Source organism: Parastagonospora nodorum (genome assembly GCF_000146915.1).
Source record: "Parastagonospora nodorum SN15 chromosome Unknown scaffold_7, whole genome shotgun sequence".
Lineage (NCBI taxonomy): Eukaryota > Fungi > Ascomycota > Dothideomycetes > Pleosporales > Phaeosphaeriaceae > Parastagonospora > Parastagonospora nodorum.
The window spans coordinates 278,922-298,286 of NW_001884555.1; the positions used below are offsets into that span (position 1 = coordinate 278,922).

General features: G+C 50.3%; 10 protein-coding genes across 10 annotated transcripts; 3 read left to right on the forward strand and 7 right to left on the reverse strand.

The window, feature by feature from the left end:
- Window positions 1-20: 20 nt before the first annotated feature.
- On the reverse strand, window positions 21-1,421 carry SNOG_04888 (hypothetical protein; the record flags this gene model as incomplete). The annotated part of the gene is made up of 2 exons (XM_001795249.1): window positions 21-1,052; window positions 1,107-1,421. 2 exons carry the CDS (start codon window positions 1,419-1,421, stop codon window positions 21-23), a joined length of 1,347 nt encoding a protein of 448 aa, XP_001795301.1.
- A 480-nt stretch (window positions 1,422-1,901) lies between these two features.
- Window positions 1,902-2,225, forward strand: SNOG_04889 (hypothetical protein; the record flags this gene model as incomplete). Its single annotated transcript, XM_001795250.1, has 1 exon — window positions 1,902-2,225. One exon carries the CDS (start codon window positions 1,902-1,904, stop codon window positions 2,223-2,225), a length of 324 nt encoding a protein of 107 aa, XP_001795302.1.
- Window positions 2,226-3,050: 825 nt separating this feature from the next.
- On the forward strand, window positions 3,051-4,753 carry SNOG_04890 (hypothetical protein; the record flags this gene model as incomplete). Its single annotated transcript, XM_001795251.1, has 3 exons — window positions 3,051-3,137; window positions 3,187-3,810; window positions 3,860-4,753. The coding sequence occupies 3 exons, from the start codon at window positions 3,051-3,053 to the stop codon at window positions 4,751-4,753; spliced, it is 1,605 nt and encodes a 534-aa protein (XP_001795303.1).
- A 628-nt stretch (window positions 4,754-5,381) lies between these two features.
- SNOG_04891 (hypothetical protein) lies at window positions 5,382-6,314 on the forward strand (the record flags this gene model as incomplete). Its single annotated transcript, XM_001795252.1, has 2 exons — window positions 5,382-5,449; window positions 5,531-6,314. The coding sequence occupies 2 exons, from the start codon at window positions 5,382-5,384 to the stop codon at window positions 6,312-6,314; spliced, it is 852 nt and encodes a 283-aa protein (XP_001795304.1).
- A 296-nt stretch (window positions 6,315-6,610) lies between these two features.
- On the reverse strand, window positions 6,611-8,144 carry SNOG_04892 (hypothetical protein; the record flags this gene model as incomplete). The annotated part of the gene is made up of 4 exons (XM_001795253.1): window positions 6,611-7,345; window positions 7,406-7,520; window positions 7,554-8,047; window positions 8,100-8,144. 4 exons carry the CDS (start codon window positions 8,142-8,144, stop codon window positions 6,611-6,613), a joined length of 1,389 nt encoding a protein of 462 aa, XP_001795305.1.
- A 488-nt stretch (window positions 8,145-8,632) lies between these two features.
- Window positions 8,633-9,958, reverse strand: SNOG_04893 (hypothetical protein; the record flags this gene model as incomplete). Its single annotated transcript, XM_001795254.1, has 4 exons — window positions 8,633-9,099; window positions 9,154-9,451; window positions 9,501-9,554; window positions 9,899-9,958. 4 exons carry the CDS (start codon window positions 9,956-9,958, stop codon window positions 8,633-8,635), a joined length of 879 nt encoding a protein of 292 aa, XP_001795306.1.
- A 529-nt stretch (window positions 9,959-10,487) lies between these two features.
- SNOG_04894 (hypothetical protein) lies at window positions 10,488-11,030 on the reverse strand (the record flags this gene model as incomplete). The annotated part of the gene is made up of 2 exons (XM_001795255.1): window positions 10,488-10,891; window positions 10,967-11,030. 2 exons carry the CDS (start codon window positions 11,028-11,030, stop codon window positions 10,488-10,490), a joined length of 468 nt encoding a protein of 155 aa, XP_001795307.1.
- Window positions 11,031-12,252: 1,222 nt separating this feature from the next.
- Window positions 12,253-13,121, reverse strand: SNOG_04895 (hypothetical protein; the record flags this gene model as incomplete). Its single annotated transcript, XM_001795256.1, has 3 exons — window positions 12,253-12,516; window positions 12,589-12,777; window positions 12,966-13,121. The coding sequence occupies 3 exons, from the start codon at window positions 13,119-13,121 to the stop codon at window positions 12,253-12,255; spliced, it is 609 nt and encodes a 202-aa protein (XP_001795308.1).
- A 294-nt stretch (window positions 13,122-13,415) lies between these two features.
- SNOG_04896 (hypothetical protein) lies at window positions 13,416-14,766 on the reverse strand (the record flags this gene model as incomplete). Its single annotated transcript, XM_001795257.1, has 2 exons — window positions 13,416-14,284; window positions 14,322-14,766. 2 exons carry the CDS (start codon window positions 14,764-14,766, stop codon window positions 13,416-13,418), a joined length of 1,314 nt encoding a protein of 437 aa, XP_001795309.1.
- Window positions 14,767-16,094: 1,328 nt separating this feature from the next.
- SNOG_04897 (hypothetical protein) lies at window positions 16,095-18,091 on the reverse strand (the record flags this gene model as incomplete). Its single annotated transcript, XM_001795258.1, has 3 exons — window positions 16,095-16,714; window positions 16,751-17,367; window positions 17,415-18,091. The coding sequence occupies 3 exons, from the start codon at window positions 18,089-18,091 to the stop codon at window positions 16,095-16,097; spliced, it is 1,914 nt and encodes a 637-aa protein (XP_001795310.1).
- Between the last annotated feature and the right edge of the window lie 1,274 nt (window positions 18,092-19,365).

The window sequence follows — 19,365 nt, forward strand, 5'->3', positions numbered from 1 at the left end:
CGCGCCGGAAGAAAAGACGATCACGCATCTATGAGCGGCACATCTGGCAGCGGCTTCTCCGGCAATGGCTTCGTCGGTAATGGCTTCATCGTGTCCAGATCATCGGTATACTGAGGAGGTCTCGGACTGCTGCCCTCATCGGGCTCGTCTCGATACACCCCATTCAGCAGCGCGTTTTCCTCCTCTTCTCTCTCTCGCCTCAATTTGTCCCAGACATCGTCCATCCCGTCCCATTTCATTAGCTCTCGCTGCGCTTGGACCCAGAAGAAAAGCCTGTAAACGCCGTAAAGCGCGAGAAGCCCGCCGACGACGGAGAACGCAATGATTGCAACCAGTTCCCATAGTTCCCAGTGGATGAAGTCGCCAAATAAGCTGCGTAGAGTTCCTGCTTTGCCGTACTGGTTCCACTGCTTGTGGATGTAGACGAGTCGACCCTCGTCTTCCCAGACATCGTTCCCAAAGAAGCGCAAGATGCTCTGGTGCAAGGAGAGCGGTTTCAGTATGGGAAACTTGTACTCCCTGTCCACCAGCTTTACGTCAATGATACGATAATCGTAAATGGTCTCATCCTCAGCGATGGGGCTGAACAAAGTGTCTTGTCCCTTCCTCGGGGCTCCAGTATCCACTGCCACGCCTTCTACTACGACCTTGAGCATCTTTTGTTTGGGGTGATCAAAGCCCCGCTCTGAATGCCTGACGAGTGGAGCAGAGCTGCCAATCGCGTCAAAGCCGAACTCCCAGTGTTCTGCCTCGGCTACGCTGTCGTCGCCGTTGTACTCAGTGCGTTTCTTTGTGTAGAGGTAGTCGATGGGAGGCGTGTCAAGCTGAAGCTCCCAGCACCATGTCGTGCATTCGAAGGACATCTTTCCGCCTGACCCGCATGACGGGTTGTGGCATTCCAGAGCAATGGACAGATTTGTATTGGAGAAGTCAGTGCGGACTTGGGGCACTTGGATCTGCGGCGGTGTGGGAATGGTTGGTAAAGTTGGGAAGAAGGGTTGATTGTTCAGGAAGACGGTGCGCTTATCGTTGGAGAGCTCGATGTTGAATAGCTGGGCGCAAAAGTAAGCCTTTGTGTCATCTGGCGGTGCAAATCAGGAGCCCACCAAGTCATTATCTTCAAGCACTATTTCTGGCCCGCTGGGCATCGCCCTGTTCGCATGCGGGCAATCGTAGCACCGTATTTTCGCAATGTAGAACGAGCCGCGTGTGACGGCAACGACATCTTCGATGGGCTGTGTGCAGGGCTCTGTGTGTGAGCTGTGGTGATCCTGGCACTCAGTGGTGTTCAAGTCAGTCGCACCAACGGCGCTCAGCACCAGCGACGCGAGCGACAGGCCGTATAATACAATCATGGCCGGTGGTGTCGAGGACAATGCGCCCAGTGCTGATGCGCGATCAGCGCAGTTCGCCGCGGGCATGTCAGGGGCTTAGCGTGGGATCCTCGAGTCGCCCCACGGGACCATCTTCCCTCTCATGATTCTCATCGTCTTCTTCTCCTCATCAGCCATCACCGAGACTAGATCAGGAACCAATCTGCATGAATGGAAGCATGTCAATGGACCCATAAACTTGAGGACGCTAACAACATGGCTAATGAGCCTGCAACTGTCACTACTACACCCAATCCCAGGTAGTAGTTCATCGCACGGCAAAACATAATCTCTTAACTAGGCTACTGCATCCTACGTGTATCGTGTCGGCCTTTGCGCTCCATGCCTGCGTTTCTGTGCCGATCGCAGAGCAACAAGACTGCTCATGTGACGTCATATGAAGCCACTCTCCAGAAGCAAGCATAAAGGCGATGCAACTTATTGGGATTCGTGATCCTACTCAATCACACAAAAAACATATCGACAAAACCGCATCTACCGAAGTCTTTAGTCAAGCAACTGTCCGTCATGTCCAACTCCAGCTCCACCTTCCAATCATTCAGCACATCCTACTCGTCGAGCTCCGTCAACGGACAGACCAAGTCGCACAGCGAGAGCACATACTCCGACCCCAACGGTACTCGAGTGCACCGCACAACACAGAATCTTGGCGAAGTGGCCCGTGAAGAGCGCTTCGAGGTCGACAATGCTGGACTCAGGGTTGAGAGTGCAGGCACTGGAAACGCACGGAAGATTGAAGATGTGACGGAAGAGGAAAATCAGAAGAAGAACGAAAGGAAGTATGAGGAGAGAATGGAAGACGAGTATGCAAAGAGGGAGGGTGGTGCTTAAGCATTAATGGAACCGTAATTGGTATCTCACTCGCAAGCTGTGTTGGATCTGCGCCACGGATGTGCGTACCAGCAGTACGGCCAATAATACAAAGTGGTTTACTTTTCGATATTTCGCCATTGCAGCTTTTTTTTGTTGCCTCAGCTGGCGTAAAGCTGTCGCGTGGAGGACTTGCGCATCGTATCGAAAGGGAGCTGCACATCCGGAAGATGAATGAGTCTTCTTCCCGGATCAAGGTCGCTTACAAAGTATGGTTGTTCTGCGAGGAGTGTCAACGAGTATGAGTAGTTAAGGCTTAACACGTCTAGACGCATCAATGATGCATGTGCATCTTTAAGATTTCTGGATTACGAGAGGGCGAGCTTCCACCAAGTGCGGAACAGTTCCTCCGGGTCAAATTCTCCAATCCTACAGGCTTGATTACCGTCTCCATCCTTTTCGAAAGAGTGTGTAGAGGTGTCATAGCGCTGCAGTATCCGTGTGGAACTGGAGTATCCGTCGCACGTGACCGGTGGGCCTGCACAGCCTGTAACAGCCGTGTATAGCCGTCCCATATACCCACCGCTCCCAGCAGCAAACGTCTGCACCTGACTGATTTTCTCCGACTTAGACACCTAGCGTTCTTTGTCATGTCGGGCTCACGATCGATTGCTCAAAGTTTGCTGGGTATTGCGGGTCATCCGGATGATGGAGGCCCAGTGACCTGTACATAAGATGGCCTTTGTGTGATGTTCCTGCATATTTTTCATTGTCACGACATACCCCTTCTGTGCCAATGTGCTCATCTCAATAACACTTATCATTAACCATCGCACCGCCATCGCCATGGAGTTCTTGCTAAGCGCTCTGCGGTCGATACTGACATCGCCGCTCCTTCTCATCTCGTCCATCTTTGGACTGCTCTTTGCCTATGTTAGTGTAGAAGCTCCTAAATGCTAGGCATTAACTGACTCTCTTGCAGATCTTCGCTATAATAATCTACCGTCTCACATTTCACCCACTTGCAAAATACCCAGGACCTTTCCTCGCCAAAATCACCGATATCTACCTAGCCTACTATGCATACAAAGGAAGCCGCCATCTGGCTTTCCACCGTGCACACGTCCAGTATGGACCTTATGTACGCCTTGGACCCAATTTACTCTCAGTCAACACTGCGACCGGTCTGAAAGCCATTTATGGCTTCCGCAGCAACGTACGAAAAGCGAGCTTCTATGAAGCTTTCCCGAGCACACCAAAAGCGGTTAGTGTGCACTCTGCCATCGACAAGATGCAGCATGCACGCAAGAGGAGAGTCATGAGCCATGCCTTCAGTGATTCAGCGATCAAGAGTTTGGAGAAGTATATTCTCGCGAACGTAAGAGTGGGATGTGAGATGCTTGCAAGGAGGTCTGATGGCAGTGTTGAGAAGCGAGCGGATGACAAAGGCTGGAATACCCAATGGAACGCAGCACACTGGTGCGAGTGGCTAGTTTTCGACATCATGGGTGACTTAGTCTTTGGCAAAGCATTTGGCATGCTAGAGAGTCCACGCAACAGATTCGCAACACAGTTGGTGAGTAATGCCGCGCACCGACATCTCATCGTAAGTTCTTTACTTTCCGTCTGAAGAGATGCATTGCTGATTCTTCCAGTGTGGTACTCACCTCACCATCCACAACTGGCATCTTGACAAGCTCTTCTTCCGCAAGATCGCTGGCCAGCGAGCACAATACATGCAATACAGCAAGGCGCAAGCTATGGAGCGAACCAAGCTTGGTCTTGACGTCGACCGCAAGGACTTTTTCTACTACCTCCTCAACGCCAAAGACCCCGAGACTGGCGCAGGTTTCAGCATGGACGAGCTCTGGGGAGAGTCAAACCTGCTCATCATCGCTGGCTCAGATACCACCTCAACCGCCATGGCTGGCACGTTCTTCTATCTTGCACACAACCCCATCGCTATGCAGAAGCTCTGCAAGGAGATCCGCGAAAAGTTTTCAGACGTGGAGGAGATCATTACTGGACCGAAACTCGGTAGCTGCTCGTTCTTGAGGGCGTGTATCGATGAGACGATGCGCATGACACCTCCAGTGGCCGGCGCCCTACCCCGCCAAATTCTCCCTGGCGGCATGGAAATCGACGGACACCACATCCCCGCTGGCGTCGATGTCGGCGTCCCCATCTACGCAATTCATCACAACCCCGCGTGCTTTCCCCGTCCGTTCGACTACCTTCCTGAGCGCTGGCTCGCAGATCCCTCGGCCAACCCTTTGCATGATCGTCTTCCAGATGCACAAGCTGCGTTCAACCCTTTCAGCATTGGACCGAGAGGTTGCATTGGCAAGGGCCTGGCGTATGTGGAGTTGACGGTTACGATTGCGCGGGTCTTGTATCTGTTCGATATGAGACTTGCTCCAGGCACGAGTTTGGGTGCTGGAGGTAAGGATCTTGAGCCGGGTAGGACGATGGCGAATGAGTACCAAATCATGGACGTTTTTGCGAGTAAGAAAGATGGACCCATGCTGGAGTTTAGAGCTAGAGAGTAGACGCGACCTTCCTAGAAGGAATACGCAAAACGAAATTTCATGATGTTCATTGCTGCTCAGGTATAATTCGGGTCCAGGAGACTTCTCCCTGAGTCATATTTCGGACATGGATCGTGTCTCGATGATCGTCGACTTAAAAAAACAGTCACGCTACACAATGATGCAATTTCTTGACAGTGTCGTGTTCTGCGTCGGAGAAGGACTGTAGACGGCGCACATGTGTTCGCGTGTGCTATCGATAAGGAACTTGACAATCTAGGCATGTGCAAGCTCGGAACGTTTCCTGTATAGTCTTCCATCAACTCTGACTATTACCATATCAAGAGGTATCTGTCAAATCACCGGGGCTTCGCTACTGTTTTGAAGCACTCAATCGAACACATAGTCGTATGCGACGATGTCGGTACCCAGAACGATACTACGTAACAGCAGCCAGGCCGCCCGAAGCTTCACGACACGTGCTACGCGGCTGACCAGCCTGTCAAGCAGATTATCTGTACCATCAAGACAAATCGCCACATCCTCAAAACTACTAGATGAGAATGTTGAAACGTCATCACGCGGGCAGGATGTTCCTCATACTAGCTTTACAACCCAACCATCGGGCCATGCCCGGTCAATCGTCCTAATGCGATTGAATAAGCGAGCCTCACCATTCGAGATCGAATCTTTCCTGAAAAGCAAGGGACTTGAGATGTGTGTTTGCAATTTCACCACTGTTACGACCCACTCTGTCACGAAGCTCATAACAAATGCGCGCGTTCTAACACTTAACAGAAAGAAGTGGCAATGTCGCCTCGATCGCTTCACCTTTCAAAACGATACAAGGTGCTTCATTGAGCTTGCCACCGAGGAGCAAGCTCAGAAAGCTATTGAAGCGTTGAATGGAATCGAGTTTATGCACAAAAGCATCGTTGTAGCACCTATGAAAGATGGCTTTGTGTGGGCAAAAAAACCTGAATCGTCCCATGACAGCTACTTCTTTGACGTCAACGAAGTCAGTCCGTCTGAGGCACTCAAGCCCCTACTAGAGGAGCGACGCCTTATGTTTTCAGTCCAACCTCCAGGCTGGGGCCCGAAAATTGGAGGGTCTGGCCACAACGATATTGCTAGGCATCACATGGAAAGACATCTCGGCCAATTTGGCATCACTTGTTTCAGTAAGCTGGCTCCTTTCTACGGAGACCTTAAGCAAAGGCCACGAATGCTCTGCTTCATAGACTTTGAAACAAAGAGTGGCGCCGATCAAGCTGTACGAGCTTTTGACGACAAGGAAATGGAGGGATGCAAAGTTCGGCTCCAACCATGTAAGCTAGCACCGTGGAGAGCTCATCAAGTTGGCAAGGTAGACAAGGCTCTACTAAGTCAGCTGCAAGAGAAGGGTCTAGCGTCGACAGAGCCATATGAGGACAAATTTGTCAATTCAGATAGGACAAAGGGTGCGAAGTATCACAAGATGACACAGACCCAGCGCATGGAAGCTATTGCGGCTGAGAAAGAGAACGGAGGAAAGAATGCCAAGGAAGAGGGAACAAAGAAGGAAGCGAAGGTGACAGAATAGATGTACCGGAGTATTTGGGTATGTTATCATTCCTCGCATGGTTGACGTTTGAATCCGCTATTTATGGATCTGCCTTCCAAGAGTCATCGTATGGATAGAAGATTGTACAAGTACCGTTACTGGTAGCATTAGTGTGCCGCTGATTCGTTACAACGTCTGTCTAAAACCCTCCTGTCCTTCCAAAAATCTTTTCACCACGACCAGCCTTCCGGTTCATCCTTGAGTAGAAGTAGAAGTTCTTCAAGACGTGTAAGATGCTAAGAACCTGCGTCGCAATGACCACAACCATTGCCGGACTAGAAACACGTTAACGCCGATCTCGCAGAGTTGCAGACAACGTGAATGACATACGTGTACTTCGGCGCATCCTGCTGTCGGAAGATGTTCGAAGCTGCAATACCCCCACAAGCGCCACCTCCGATCAGCAATGCACTTGCGATTGATCTTTTTGTTTGACCGACGATATTATTATGCATGTAGCTCAATATGCTCGGCACGTTCGCATTCGCGCCTGACACGCCCAGAAATACGCCAGCGTACCTCACTCGCGCATTTGACACGTATGCCATCAGGCAAACGCCTATCGCTGCCCACACACAGTTGAAGATGATGATTAGCCCTCTCTTTCGATAACGATCCGCTACCCACGCAGTCCCAAACATCCACGCCGCAGCGAGTACGTATGGTGGGAATGTCAGAATTTGGCTCATGGCTACCGAGTAGCCCATGTCGCTCCGCAAGATGATGGGGAGGAAATAGCTCCAAGAGTATGCCACTACGTTGTTGAGAAAGTAGAGCCATGCAAATTCCCAAATCTTCCAGTCGCGGAGGTGATATGCAATGCTAGACCATGTCATCTTCTCAGCAATGGCGTCGCCTCGGTCACGCTGGATACGGCCCAGGATGATTTTGGATTCTGCAGCGGTGAGGAACGGCTTCCCGGTTATCGGGGATGGTTGCGTTGCCTTATCCGGAAATGATATTATAGTCACGTAGCCAAAAAGACCGAGGAGAATGGTAATTACGCCTTCCTGTGATTCCATCGTCCAGACGTCAGCTGTTAAGCACGTAGAGTAAAAAGAATAACGTACGATAGCGAAGATCCACTGCCAACCATTCAAGCCTCCCAAGCCCTTCATCTCGCTCAGTCCCCAAGCCAATATATTACTGAAGCCGCTCGCCAACAACGCAAGCAGATAGAACCCACTAAATCGTTTCTGTACTTCAAACCTTACATACCAACACGACAGCAGGAACACGCAGCCAGGATAATATCCAGCTTCCAGCACTCCAAGAACCACTCGACAGCCCAATGCTTCAAGCCAAGTCGTAGTGAAGCCCATTCCGATCGTCACCGCCCCCCAGCATACGACGAGCGATGGCAACCATACTGCAGGTCCAAGATAGCGTATGAAGATGTTCGCAGGAAACTGAAAGATGATGTACGGTATGAAGAATATCATCGTCAAAATCGAATAGCGCGAGCCGACAGAGAGTTGCAGATCGACGTCCATGCCGGCAATTCGTGCGTTGGGCAGATTGACGCGGTCGATGAGTGCAAAGGCGTAAATGACCGCGAGTGTGGGTAAAAGACGAACGTCGATCTTGCGGATGATTCGACGGGTTTCTGCATCGTCACGTTCAGATGGGATGGAGGTGTTCGATGTATCGATGATGTTTGCAATGTCTAGAATGTCATTTTTGTATCTTTGATTATGCGAGTTGAAAGAGATCTGCCGTTGTCACTATGGTGTTGGCGAAAGAAGACCCAATAAACAGACTTACACGCTCTTTCGTCTCTGGTTCCAGATCAATCTCCTTTAGGAACATTGTAAATCTTGTGACAATTGGTGAATATAACAAACATCAAGATTTACCGGGGGATCCCACCTTATTATACATGTCCATGTTTGCCTAGTCAAGAACAACAACGTCCTCCCCGCATATCTGCGCAAAATGGCGGGGTGAAGTCCGATCCTCGCTTGCCACTACGTCACTAAACCACTTCACACACTTGTTCATCATCTAACTTGTCCAAATCCCCACATATCGCGAAGCGATGCTCTGTGATCTCGCCATGACTGGTAGCTTGGCTGGCGTCGATAGCCGCCGTCAAACCAGCGACTCGGCTAGACCAAGTCAATAGCCGAACACGAAAATGAGGTGCTGGAAGGATTGGTTTTTGCAAGAATTCCATACAGAATATGCTGTGCGCCGAAAAATGCCGATGCTGATGCTATGCTATGCTATGCTGTGATTCACCGGAAGATGTACAGTGTGAATGTTTACTTATGGTATCAATCTTCCCTCTCTTCTTCTTACATAAGCCTTCTCCGCCTTCCACTATCAACACTGACAGTGTTGTTTGGCCCAATGCTAATGTTCAGACTCTCTGTGTCGTCGTCGCTGTGTCCTTTCCTCCGTAACGCTCCTCCTTGGCTTTTACTCCGTGAGTGATGACCATCTGGTTGAATAACTAGCCACGTTGCACCGTTACCGTCGTCTTCTTGCTGCATGAGCTGGAGCTGTGGGCCGTTACGGCCACGCTCCCGGTCCCGGTCTCTTGATTTGGGACTTTTGATAGGTGGCGGTGGAACAAAAATAGAGGCGAATTTGGTTACTTTGATGGGTAGTGCAGTGAGTGCTGGTGGCAGTGGTAATGACTCAATCAGGGTAACTTTGTCCAGGGGGAGAGTGGTGAACATTGATGTAGGGAGATCGATAGGCGAGCAGGCGACAAGGACGTGCCGTAAGTGAGAGTTCGATGTGTAGAAGGCGAGGTTTTCTGTTTTCAAGATGAGCCGCAATGCACTTGAGAACAGCAAGGTCTATGACTTACCCCTGACTTTTCTTCCTGCACCACCTTCCTTTGCAACGCCAGTGTCGATCCAATCAAAGCTCGATATCCGACCGCAGAAGCCCGTTGAGAAAGCCCGCAATTGGCCGAGATTTCGCACTTTGTCGAGCTTTACGAGGAAGTTCGCCATACCTTCTAGGTTAGAGTACACGCGCACTATAATGTCCATAGCATCTGCGTCTTCGAATTGTGCTCTTAGGTATTCACGTGTCCGGACCATGAGTTCATCGGCCAAGGCTTCGCCGCCCTGGGCTTTCTTTGTGAGATATTTGTCTTGGAACTGAGATTGTTAGTACGAGTGGTCGACCGCAAGCATCACAGAATCGTACCAAGAAGCCTTCTGCATCTGCATCAATAAGAACTAATGCAAAAGGTCGCCGCGACTAGATTATGTAAGTGGCATAAACTTCGAGCTGGATGGAGGGCATCACGAACTTGTTTTTGGACCAAGGCATCTTCTCTTGCTTTGCCTTCAGCGGCTTCTGATTGCAAAGTACGTCTGACGTTTTGTTCTGAATGCAGATCGAGCTCGGTTTGTGCGAGCTTCGCTTCTGTTGCTTCCAGTTTCGCCAGCAGCTCCTAGAAAAGCCATGAGTCACGTGCTTTCGGCGTGGAAAGGTGAATAACTTTGTACCTCAATCAGTTCACATCTCTTCTCTTCTAAAATCTTGAACTGCGCTAGTCTATCACGGTACGATAACGGTGCGGGTGGTGGTGATGCAACTACTACGGCTGTCGACGGCGGTGCGGGTGCGGGTGGTGGCGCCTGGGCTGCGGGTTCCGCCATGACTTTTCGCAAACTTCAAGCAACGTTCAAAACTGGAGAAATTTGTGCAAAGTCCGGGGCAACCCAGCATTTAAAGGTTCCAACACGTTGTCCTTGGGCTCGGATAGGCAAAAGTCACAGCGTGTGTGCCAAAATGCGGTGACCCGGAGAAGGTTGGGCCGCAAAAAACATGGCGGCTGCTGATTGGTGCGAAGGGTGGAGAGTATCATGCATTGACGCGCCCAATTCGTTGCCTCGAAGAACAAACGCACCGGATCCGAATAACGCGTGACATGGCGGACGCGTTGAGATGGAGCACATGTGGCTTGCGGTACGACCCGCAGCGGCCGGGAAGAGCGTCGATGTGAACATGGCGAAGATGGAAAGGTCAGAGTTTGGTGGGGATTTTCACGGCAGATCTGAAGAGGGCGAGATTGAGTGTCATTTTCATGTTGTGTTTCCAGGCAACGATATGATATCAGTATGCTATGCTCGTCTGCTTCGGAGCGCCTCATCTCTGCGTCAGCTTCGACACCCCGTGCTAGGACATCTACACTAGATCCCGACTCCGCTCGACCTCAGGAAAGACAAGACTCTTCACATGCTCCCCGACCTCCTCGAAAATGTGAATCATTTCGCTGCCCATACCGGCCTGACGAGCTAGGTCCAGCCACTCCTTCAGACCTATATTCCCTTCGCGACTGCCCAGCTCTTCGATGAACACTTCACGAAGATTGTGTACAGCAACTTGCTTCGAACCACCGAGATGCGAGAAGCGAATTCTTCTGACACCATACGCAAGTCCTAGTACACCCCGTACAATCGAAGAAGCTGCTGTGCCGCATGGGATGAGGTCGAAAGAACCTTCAACACCAGACAGATCCGGGACCGCAAGAAATTCTTTTGAAAAATGCAAAAGATGTGCCATGACGTTGGATGGCCGAGTATTCTCTCCTATCACGAGTATAGGTCGGTGTACCATCACTACAAGCTGAAGTTATCCGTGCGCGCACTCTAGAGCTACCTCACTCGCCCGCTTGCTAGCCGTATACCCATCAATATCACCGGGAGGGAGCGGGTCTACAACAGCCATTCCCGGGAAGGTTGGCCGACCCACAACACGGCCAAGACTAGCCGCAGAAACTCTGTGCATAGGTATACGGTACGGTACAGCTAGCTGTACAAGACCTTTAGTTGATAGGACGTTGACTGTGCAAAGAGGGGCGTAGGGCCTGATTTGATGATGGCATCTACCGAGCTATCAAGCTGCTGCCAATCTGATAGAGATATACCGAAGTACTGCTTGCTCAGGTCGTAACCATGATTGATGACCTTCGGATGCGATGGAACCTTACTCAGCGAGCGAATGACGACGCAGTGAACTGCACCAACCTTAGGAGAGTTGACTAGGTACGCCCGAGAAAGCCGGGAGCTCCAGTGAGAAGAATAATGAGACTCTGGTCGGCATTGACTTTTTGAACCCGATTCCTTTCCGATTAATCGTTGGTAGAGCCGCTTCTGCCATCCAGGCGAGTGAGATGCCTACGAGACTGAAAATGCTGCATTTTTTCATGACAGCAGTCGTCATTCCACGGAGTATCGAGTTCTTTATAAGATCTGTGAGCATTGAGCTTCCTCTGAAGCCTCGCCGCATTGTATCCAGGGCTTGCGACAAGAGCGATGTGTCTCCACCTAATGTGAAGAAATCGCTCGTCGAAGTGATCGCCGTGGTATTTGCTATCAAGGGCATATGCATCACCCAGATACTCAGAATCCTTGCTTCAATGGGTGCTAACGTGGATCCATGTGCAGAGACACTTGGTCCTTTGTACGGGCTGATTGGCTGGAAAGATTCGATGATTCGGGGTCGGGGTACATCCATAGCTCGTAGCGCTCTTCAATCTGTTCTTCCCAGCTTGCGTCATTGGCATGGCATTGAGAACTACAGCACGCGTAGGGGCGTACGTAAGCTGTCGAAGGGGAGGTAACGCAAAAACGTCTGCAGATACCGTGGTGTTGCTATTCGGAAGGAGTAGCGCAGGCTGTGTTGACCCTTTTTTTTATTTGTTTATTGCTACTTCAGTCGGGTCATGGAGCATTAATGTTAGGATAACTATACCTCCAGTCATGATCGCAAAGAGCATGTGGAATAAGACGTTCTCGCGCGCCCAGCCACTCTGTTGGAGAACTTTAGAATCGTCCGATTCGAAGCAGTGCTTTGTGGTAGAGATAGTAGCATCCATGTTTCCAAAAGTAAGCACCATGCCTTCCTCTTGGGGGTGTGGAATGATATGGCGACATCCTGAGCATCAACCTCACTGGGCATCACGATACAATCCACAAGCTTGAGGTTGTGCGCTCTGAAATATCGTGGCGATGACAGTAGCTTGGGCATGATCGCCGCCACTGAAAGAGCTTGCTATCCAGATTTTAAGTCCACAATTATTGACAACGGCGGAGTTGTAGTCCATGGATGAGCGATCATCGATGGAGACGTCGTTTCCGCCAGCACGCCAGATAGCGAGGACAGCACGGTAGGTCGAGGATGCCCACCGGAATTCCTGTCCGTATACCGTGTGCTAGTAGCGCAGTCGTAAGAACCGACACTCGGCGCGCTAGTTGGCGATGAGTGAGTTGCGATGCCCAAAGACCCTTGACTGCATACGATCAGGATATGTCCGCACGCATGAAGACAATGGACGGATGATTGACTGGATAGGCTGCTGCATGATTGAATCAGTCGCTGAACCGCGAAACTCCTCCGGATCTGAAGATCCAAAGATGTCAACATCGTTGGTAGACTCGTACTCATTGGTGGTGGGGGTGAGAGCGCCCAGAAGCTGCACATAGAGTAGGCCTAGAGCATAAGCGTGCTCTTTGTTATATATATCAGCCTGAAATGCGACTTAGACTTGCAGAACATTCGATGGAACCTCTTGTACAGCCAGCACCAGATCTTAGGCCTCTCTGTAGAATATAGTCACATCTTTTACAGTCTCCAAGGAATCTCCTTGCCAGTCGTATTGACTTCATATATCAGAGACTGCTTTGGTCCATTCAAAGCGTTTAGCAAAGTCTGAATCGGGACGTGCGAGTATTGTTGCGCTGAGCAAACCGTTGCCTTTGTCAAGGCGAGTGCCCCGTCAATAGAGTCTTTCGGTTTGAGTTTGAGGCGAACGGACATCACATCACATGCATTTCCCAATGTTCTTCCAATCCCTATAACCAAATCTTCCGTGCCAGTCAGGTGAGCGAGTAATATTTGCAAAACAACGAGGCCAAACTACATCTCGGATAGGCCGCTGCTCCTACGAGCAGCGAACGCAACAACAATCCCTATCACTGTCCTCGCAGATGCGCCTAGATTCAGCTCAAGCATGTTCACGGCAGTTTTGGCTATCAGACAACTCAGACAAAAATTGCTAAACACGCGACGAGGGACATTGTTATCATGATAACTTCATTACTCCGAGGGTTTTCAGACTACAAACCGGTCTCCGGAGTTTAACTTCTCGTCCTGCTCCTCGAGGATGAAACTCCACATCACTTTTGCTGCTGTCGTTGCACCGTCCATAGAGTTGAGAGTTTCCGCTAACATCCTCGCCTTCACAGCATACTGAGGGTTCTTGAGCACCATAAGAACCGTGGAGCGGATGTTTTTCGCCTTCCAAGATTGCTTTTGAATTCGAACACCTGCACCTGCGTTCATGGCATTGTCTAGATTGGTCTGCTGCTCGACTTGCAATGCAACCCCAACGATCGGCTTACCTGCCGCCAGGGCACACTGGACTGTGCCTTGACCACCGTGTGTGATAACGACATCTGCCAGGGCGTTTGCAGCAGGTGCAGGGATGAACCGATCGGTCACTAAGAGGCGTGGATCTCCCGCTGCGATCTCATTTGCCCTATCGATTGAGCAAATGGACTTCGATGCAAGGACGACGGCAGTCCAATCGTCCTCAGGGTCCAATCTGAGTGCCTTAATTGCCTCAAACAGGAACTCTTCTGTGCCGGAGCTGCCCATTGTCACCAGAATGGAAGGACCTGGTCCCTTCTTCAGATGCTTCGAGATGTCCTCGTCGAGCTCGGAGTCATTACTAGCGTACAGTGGACCGGTAAAAAAGAAATTCTCTGGTATCAGATGTAGATACTCCTTGTGAAAGATGGGATGGTCGTTGACGAGATTGAGATCGGCCATGTTCATGTCGAAAAGTGAGATCGGTCCTTTGGCTGGCCATCCGCAGGCGGCAGCTGCAGCACCTAATCGCTTTTGCCGAAAGATAGGCGCTTTTATCATCAATCCACTGGGCCCACCAAGCGATTTGTTTCCGTATGGGCCGTGGGAGCCTGGTGAAGAGTGGCATCATATCTGGGAAGGTCTCGCACAAGACCATGGGCAAATGCTCCTGGGATGGAAGGGGGACTGGCAAGAAGTTGATGGTCCGAATACCAAGGAGTCGTGCAGCGATTGATGCTGGTGCCCACATGCCGTGGAAGACGATATCAGGCTGCATTTCTCGGAAAGCCGCCAGTTGGCCATCGATGAACGTCTTCGCAATCTCTTCTGAGCCAAAGAACTCGGGCCAATCCCAGCCAAGGTCATGGGCCACTGATATGCCTTTAACCCGTGGCTGAGCTGGCACGATGTTGAAGCCAGCATCCTTTATTTGGTACTCGAAGCGCGAACCACATGACAGAAAATCGACCTTGAGCTCATAACCTGCTGGGCACATGTCCCGTAAGGCAATAGCCATGGAAATGGCACGAGTAGTATCTCCAGCATCCTGCCATGCTACGCTTAGCACAACATGTGTGGAGGTGGTGGTCATGTTTTCAGGAATCTTTTGACCGAGGTCTTTGTATGTGCTTGAGAGTGTGCAATGATGCAGTGAAGGGACTTAGGTCTCCAAGATGCGACTAACATTACAACACATATATACTCGGTAGCGCTTCTCAAGGCCACCGACTGCTCATGTAAGCGCGATCCGCAAGCTGAGGTATAGCCTTTGCACGACTCGACTCTACTCCATCCCCGAAGCCGAAGTCCAACACTCATCACAGTACATGCTCGACAGGGGTCATATCTGACACTACATTAGCCATGGTTTCTGCTATCTGGTGTCCCAAGGGATGCAACCCCAGAAGGAAAAGCCTCTCAGACGTTGGTTGTAGCTATTTTTGGATGCGGCGTTACTTTGCATGGACTTTATGGCTGTGCCCGGCACCAGAAGAGGCGGGGAACCGTACGAAAAGGTTGTGTTCCAACCTCGTTGCATTGCAGCATTTGCAACGTTCGTATCGCTGATATGATCGCAGCCTAGTAAGGCCCAACAACCAATAAAGATGCGGCATTTGGAAGCTTCCACGAGTTGTAGTTCACACTTGGAAAAAAACAAACGGCAGCATCTCAGCCATGCAACTAGAAGCTGGGTAGCATTACCGTTGGCCACTCGTATATCTTTTGGTGCGATGCATCCTCACGAAGCAAAATTGGCGCTATTGTCAGCGCTGTGATGATCAGCAACGCATCTGACATGCATCGACTTACCCAGACGTCACCTTGCTCCTGCAGGACTGACCGATGTGAAATGTGCACCTCACTTCACCGATGGACACATACGCAGTCAATGCGAAGCGAGAGAAGCATCTAGAACAAGCTGTATGTGCGTTTGGTAGACTCTTCCGAAAAAGCTTATCGTGCAATTTGAGAAGCGAACTTTGATCTGACTCCGTATCAAAAAGCAGACAGCCATCGTCTTGTCATGTCAATCAATTTATCATTTATCTGGGTTCGATGCCGCTATTAGCTCCACGTACTATCTAAACCAGAATCCAAGATGCTCATTGATCATGGTGACTGTTGGTGAGATTGCGGAAGCTGTGCATGGACGATAACAAAGTGCGCGCAGGCTAAGCTCAATTATGAGAGATATCGTGCTTGTATTTCATGTTGCCACTTCGAAGTAAAGTGCATAGTACCGCTGCAGGTTATGGCGCATAAACGCTTCACACGTTCTAATACCGGTCTTTCAAGAGCAAAGCTACTCGGAAGCCCATCCCAGCCTCATACCTCAAGAATAGGGGCTATTGCAATCCGTGCCACGAAACGCGGCTGTGTGTTACTTTATTTCATAGATCTCACAAGAACAAGACTTGTCTATCTCCCATGTTTCAGTTCATCGTGGAGATCAGGATTAGCCTTCGCCGTCAGATAAGAGGTAAATTGACCACTCGAACGATACACTCTCTTCCACACAGGTCCAGGTGCGGAAAGTTCAGGATGGGCAGTGTCAGAGGCTTGTGGCGACATATCTGATTGGTTATGCATGGTTTTGGGGGCCAATTCTTCATCGGCGCGAGACCACTTCTCCTCGTCTTGAGCAGCGGCTTGAATAAGGCTGTCCTTGTCCTTGACGCTTCGCCATTCCATCCCAAGAGCAGCTGGGATGGCCAAACACGCAACAATGAGGGCCGCGAAGAAGGTGCCTTTTGTGAGGGAGGCATTGTAGGCTTCGAGGACACCTGGTTGAAGTGCTGTTGGTATGGACTTCGTGAGATCTGTTGCGCCGCCTCCCAGAATTTGTTTCGTGTCTAATCCACCAACGCGCTCTAGACCAGCCGTGAACTTGTCGATATAAAGGTTCTGGCCTACAGCGGTAAAGACTGCGCCACCAAGTGTTTGGCACAAGGAGAGAATGGCCGTCCCCGTCGGCACATCCTGCTTCGGCAAAACAATCTGAACCGCCAGGTTTGGATGTTGCATCGTGCAGCCGACACCTAAGCCTAAAATAGTTTGATATCCGATCCACATACCAATGCTCGTATGTACGTTCCAAGTCGTTATCAGACCAGTTCCGACTGCCATCAAACTGGAACCCATGATCATGAAAGGCGTGTAGTACCCGATACGCTGGGTCAGACCACCCGACAGGATGGAACCAACCACGACCGAGAGAACGAGTGGGATAGTGTTAATGCCTGACTGTATGGCTGACACCTCTTTAATCGCCTGGAACCACAGCGGAATGTATATAGACACTGTCAGCATGGCAGAGCCAACGCAGAATTGAGACGCGCCACCGAACGCCACGCTCCGCTGAAACAGAATTCGAGTGGGAACTGTTGCCGTGGTATGCCGAGTTATATACTGCCAGGTAATAAATGCGACAAGCAGCACGGCAAAGACCACCATGAGCGCGATGAGTCGCGGTGAGCTCCACGAGTAATCCGCCGCACCCCATTCGAGGACCAGCAGCAAACATGTAATTGCTGGTAAGAATAGAAGTGTACCTAGTGGATCGAGGTTCCTGATCGTGTCTCTCCAGTGTGTGAGCTTCGGTTTTTGCTCGTCCAGCTTGAGCAAGAAAATGACAACCAATATCGTCAGTCCACCGAGTGGCAAGTTAATATAGAAGCACCATCGCCAGGTTCTTGGGAAATTAGCAAAAGCATGCAAACGAAGGGCAGCATAACTTACGCCTTGCTTCCAGTGAATGCGCCACCAAGCAACGGACCAGCTACGCTTGCGACACCAAAACAAGCACCAAACAAGCCTTGTAATAATGGCCTTCGACGAAGTGGAACAGTATTGAGCATGATCAAACTTGCACCAGTGAAGATACCACTACTTCCGAGACCTGCAATAGCTCTTCCGATGATCAACATGGTGCTCGACTGTGCAGCTCCACATACAGCGCTACCTATCTCGAAAAGGAAAATTCCAGACAAGAAGACAGATTTGGTGGGAAAGAAGGTATAGATGCGGCCGTATAGCAAGATGAAGCCGGCAGATGTGAGCATATAAGAGCTTCCGTACCAGCCGATGTCGCCTATACTGTTGAACTGGTTAGTGATTGCGGGTATCGCTGGCCCGATGATCGTTCGATCGATTGCCACGAGGAAAATGGAGATGTACAAAGACACCATGATAACTGCTGTCTTTGCCGGTGAAGGGTATGTTGGAGGCTTTGCCGTGTCTTCAGCCTGCTTCTCAGATGCCGATGACTTCTCTGCTGATTTCCCTTTACCCAGATAGGTCTTCATGACTGCCTTCTTGTCTTTCTTTACTAGACTTGTGGCCGAATCCGCAATGCCGTCCCGAATTGTGCTTGCTCGAGAGATGCTCTTCTGCCTAGAAGTTCGATACGAACCCATGACTCCTAGCGTGTGATCTTTCTCTTCTGCTTGAGTCTTCCTGGTCCTCGGGCGAGCCTGTCTCTCCAAATCTACAACTTCTGTGGTTGACAGTGGGAGTATCGATGCGCTGCTCCCACTGCGTGTGAGAACTCGATTGTCTTCTAGTCGCAAAGTCGACCCTGCATCAGCTGTTTCGTGATAATTCGCTGGCGGCCCTGAGAATTCATTTGCGCAGTTCTCTGCCAAATCTGCAAAGATTTCTGTAACTACTTTTGTATCATCTTCTTGAATAGGCATTCTCGGCTCTAGTTTCGTGCGAAGCAAACTATCTAGGCGCGATGTACTCGCCATCTCAGCCATTTAAGGACAGTCTTGCTGTTGCAGGATTTTTTGACGGGCAGGACGATGTGGGCGAAAGATGCTTGCACTAGAAACTCCAGCAGTGGTTCGTACAATCAATGAGAATAAACGCGATGAGATCGCCGATAGGGGCAATAACAAATCAAGATGCGAATATCGCTATATATGATACAACAGACAAAGCAAGTCAGCGACAACACCCCGGTGCTCACGATATAGCAGAGTCAGATCCCGAGGTCGGTATGCGCATCTTGACGAACGCCGATGCTGCAGGCTTAAGCTGTCAATTCATACTGGGTCAGCTCCCTCAAGATCTCTGGACCCTGGTTTGTGCTGCATTGTTGCTGCATGTGGCGGATATCACTTCTCGTGTTGTGCTGCTGCTCTGTCGGAGGCAGGATGGGGAGCCGACGGCGCTTCCGACGGTCATCATCAACACAGCCGATACGAGGCTAAGCTAGAACTCGATGTGGCGTTCAGTCAGCATTCGGAATTATGGATGATAGTTGTCGAAAACTTTTGGGAATGAGGAGGTGGTCTGGTCCTAAGCGACAATGCGTTGGGGAAGCGGAGCCGTGAGTCGTGAAGTGTAGAAGAAGATGGGTAAGAGTAGCCCGCACATCTGCAACTGTTTTTAACGCAACATCGCTGCGGGACGCGTTGTTTCCAAGTTTGTTTGTGATAGCGGCCCACTAAGCCCCCAGATAGAACAACGTCTGAACACACGATACCACAGCCTGTATACCTTCACGGTGCCATCAACCTGACGTTCAAAGAACTGAATTGTTATGTATTTCATTCTAAACGCTGCCATGCCGGACAAGTCGCAGGCGCCAGCCATCATAATGCCTGAGAGTGGCTCCTAGAAAGCAAGCGTCTATCTAAATGCGTCCAAAATTATGTTATTTAATTGTGAAGTCTAGTGTTGCGCC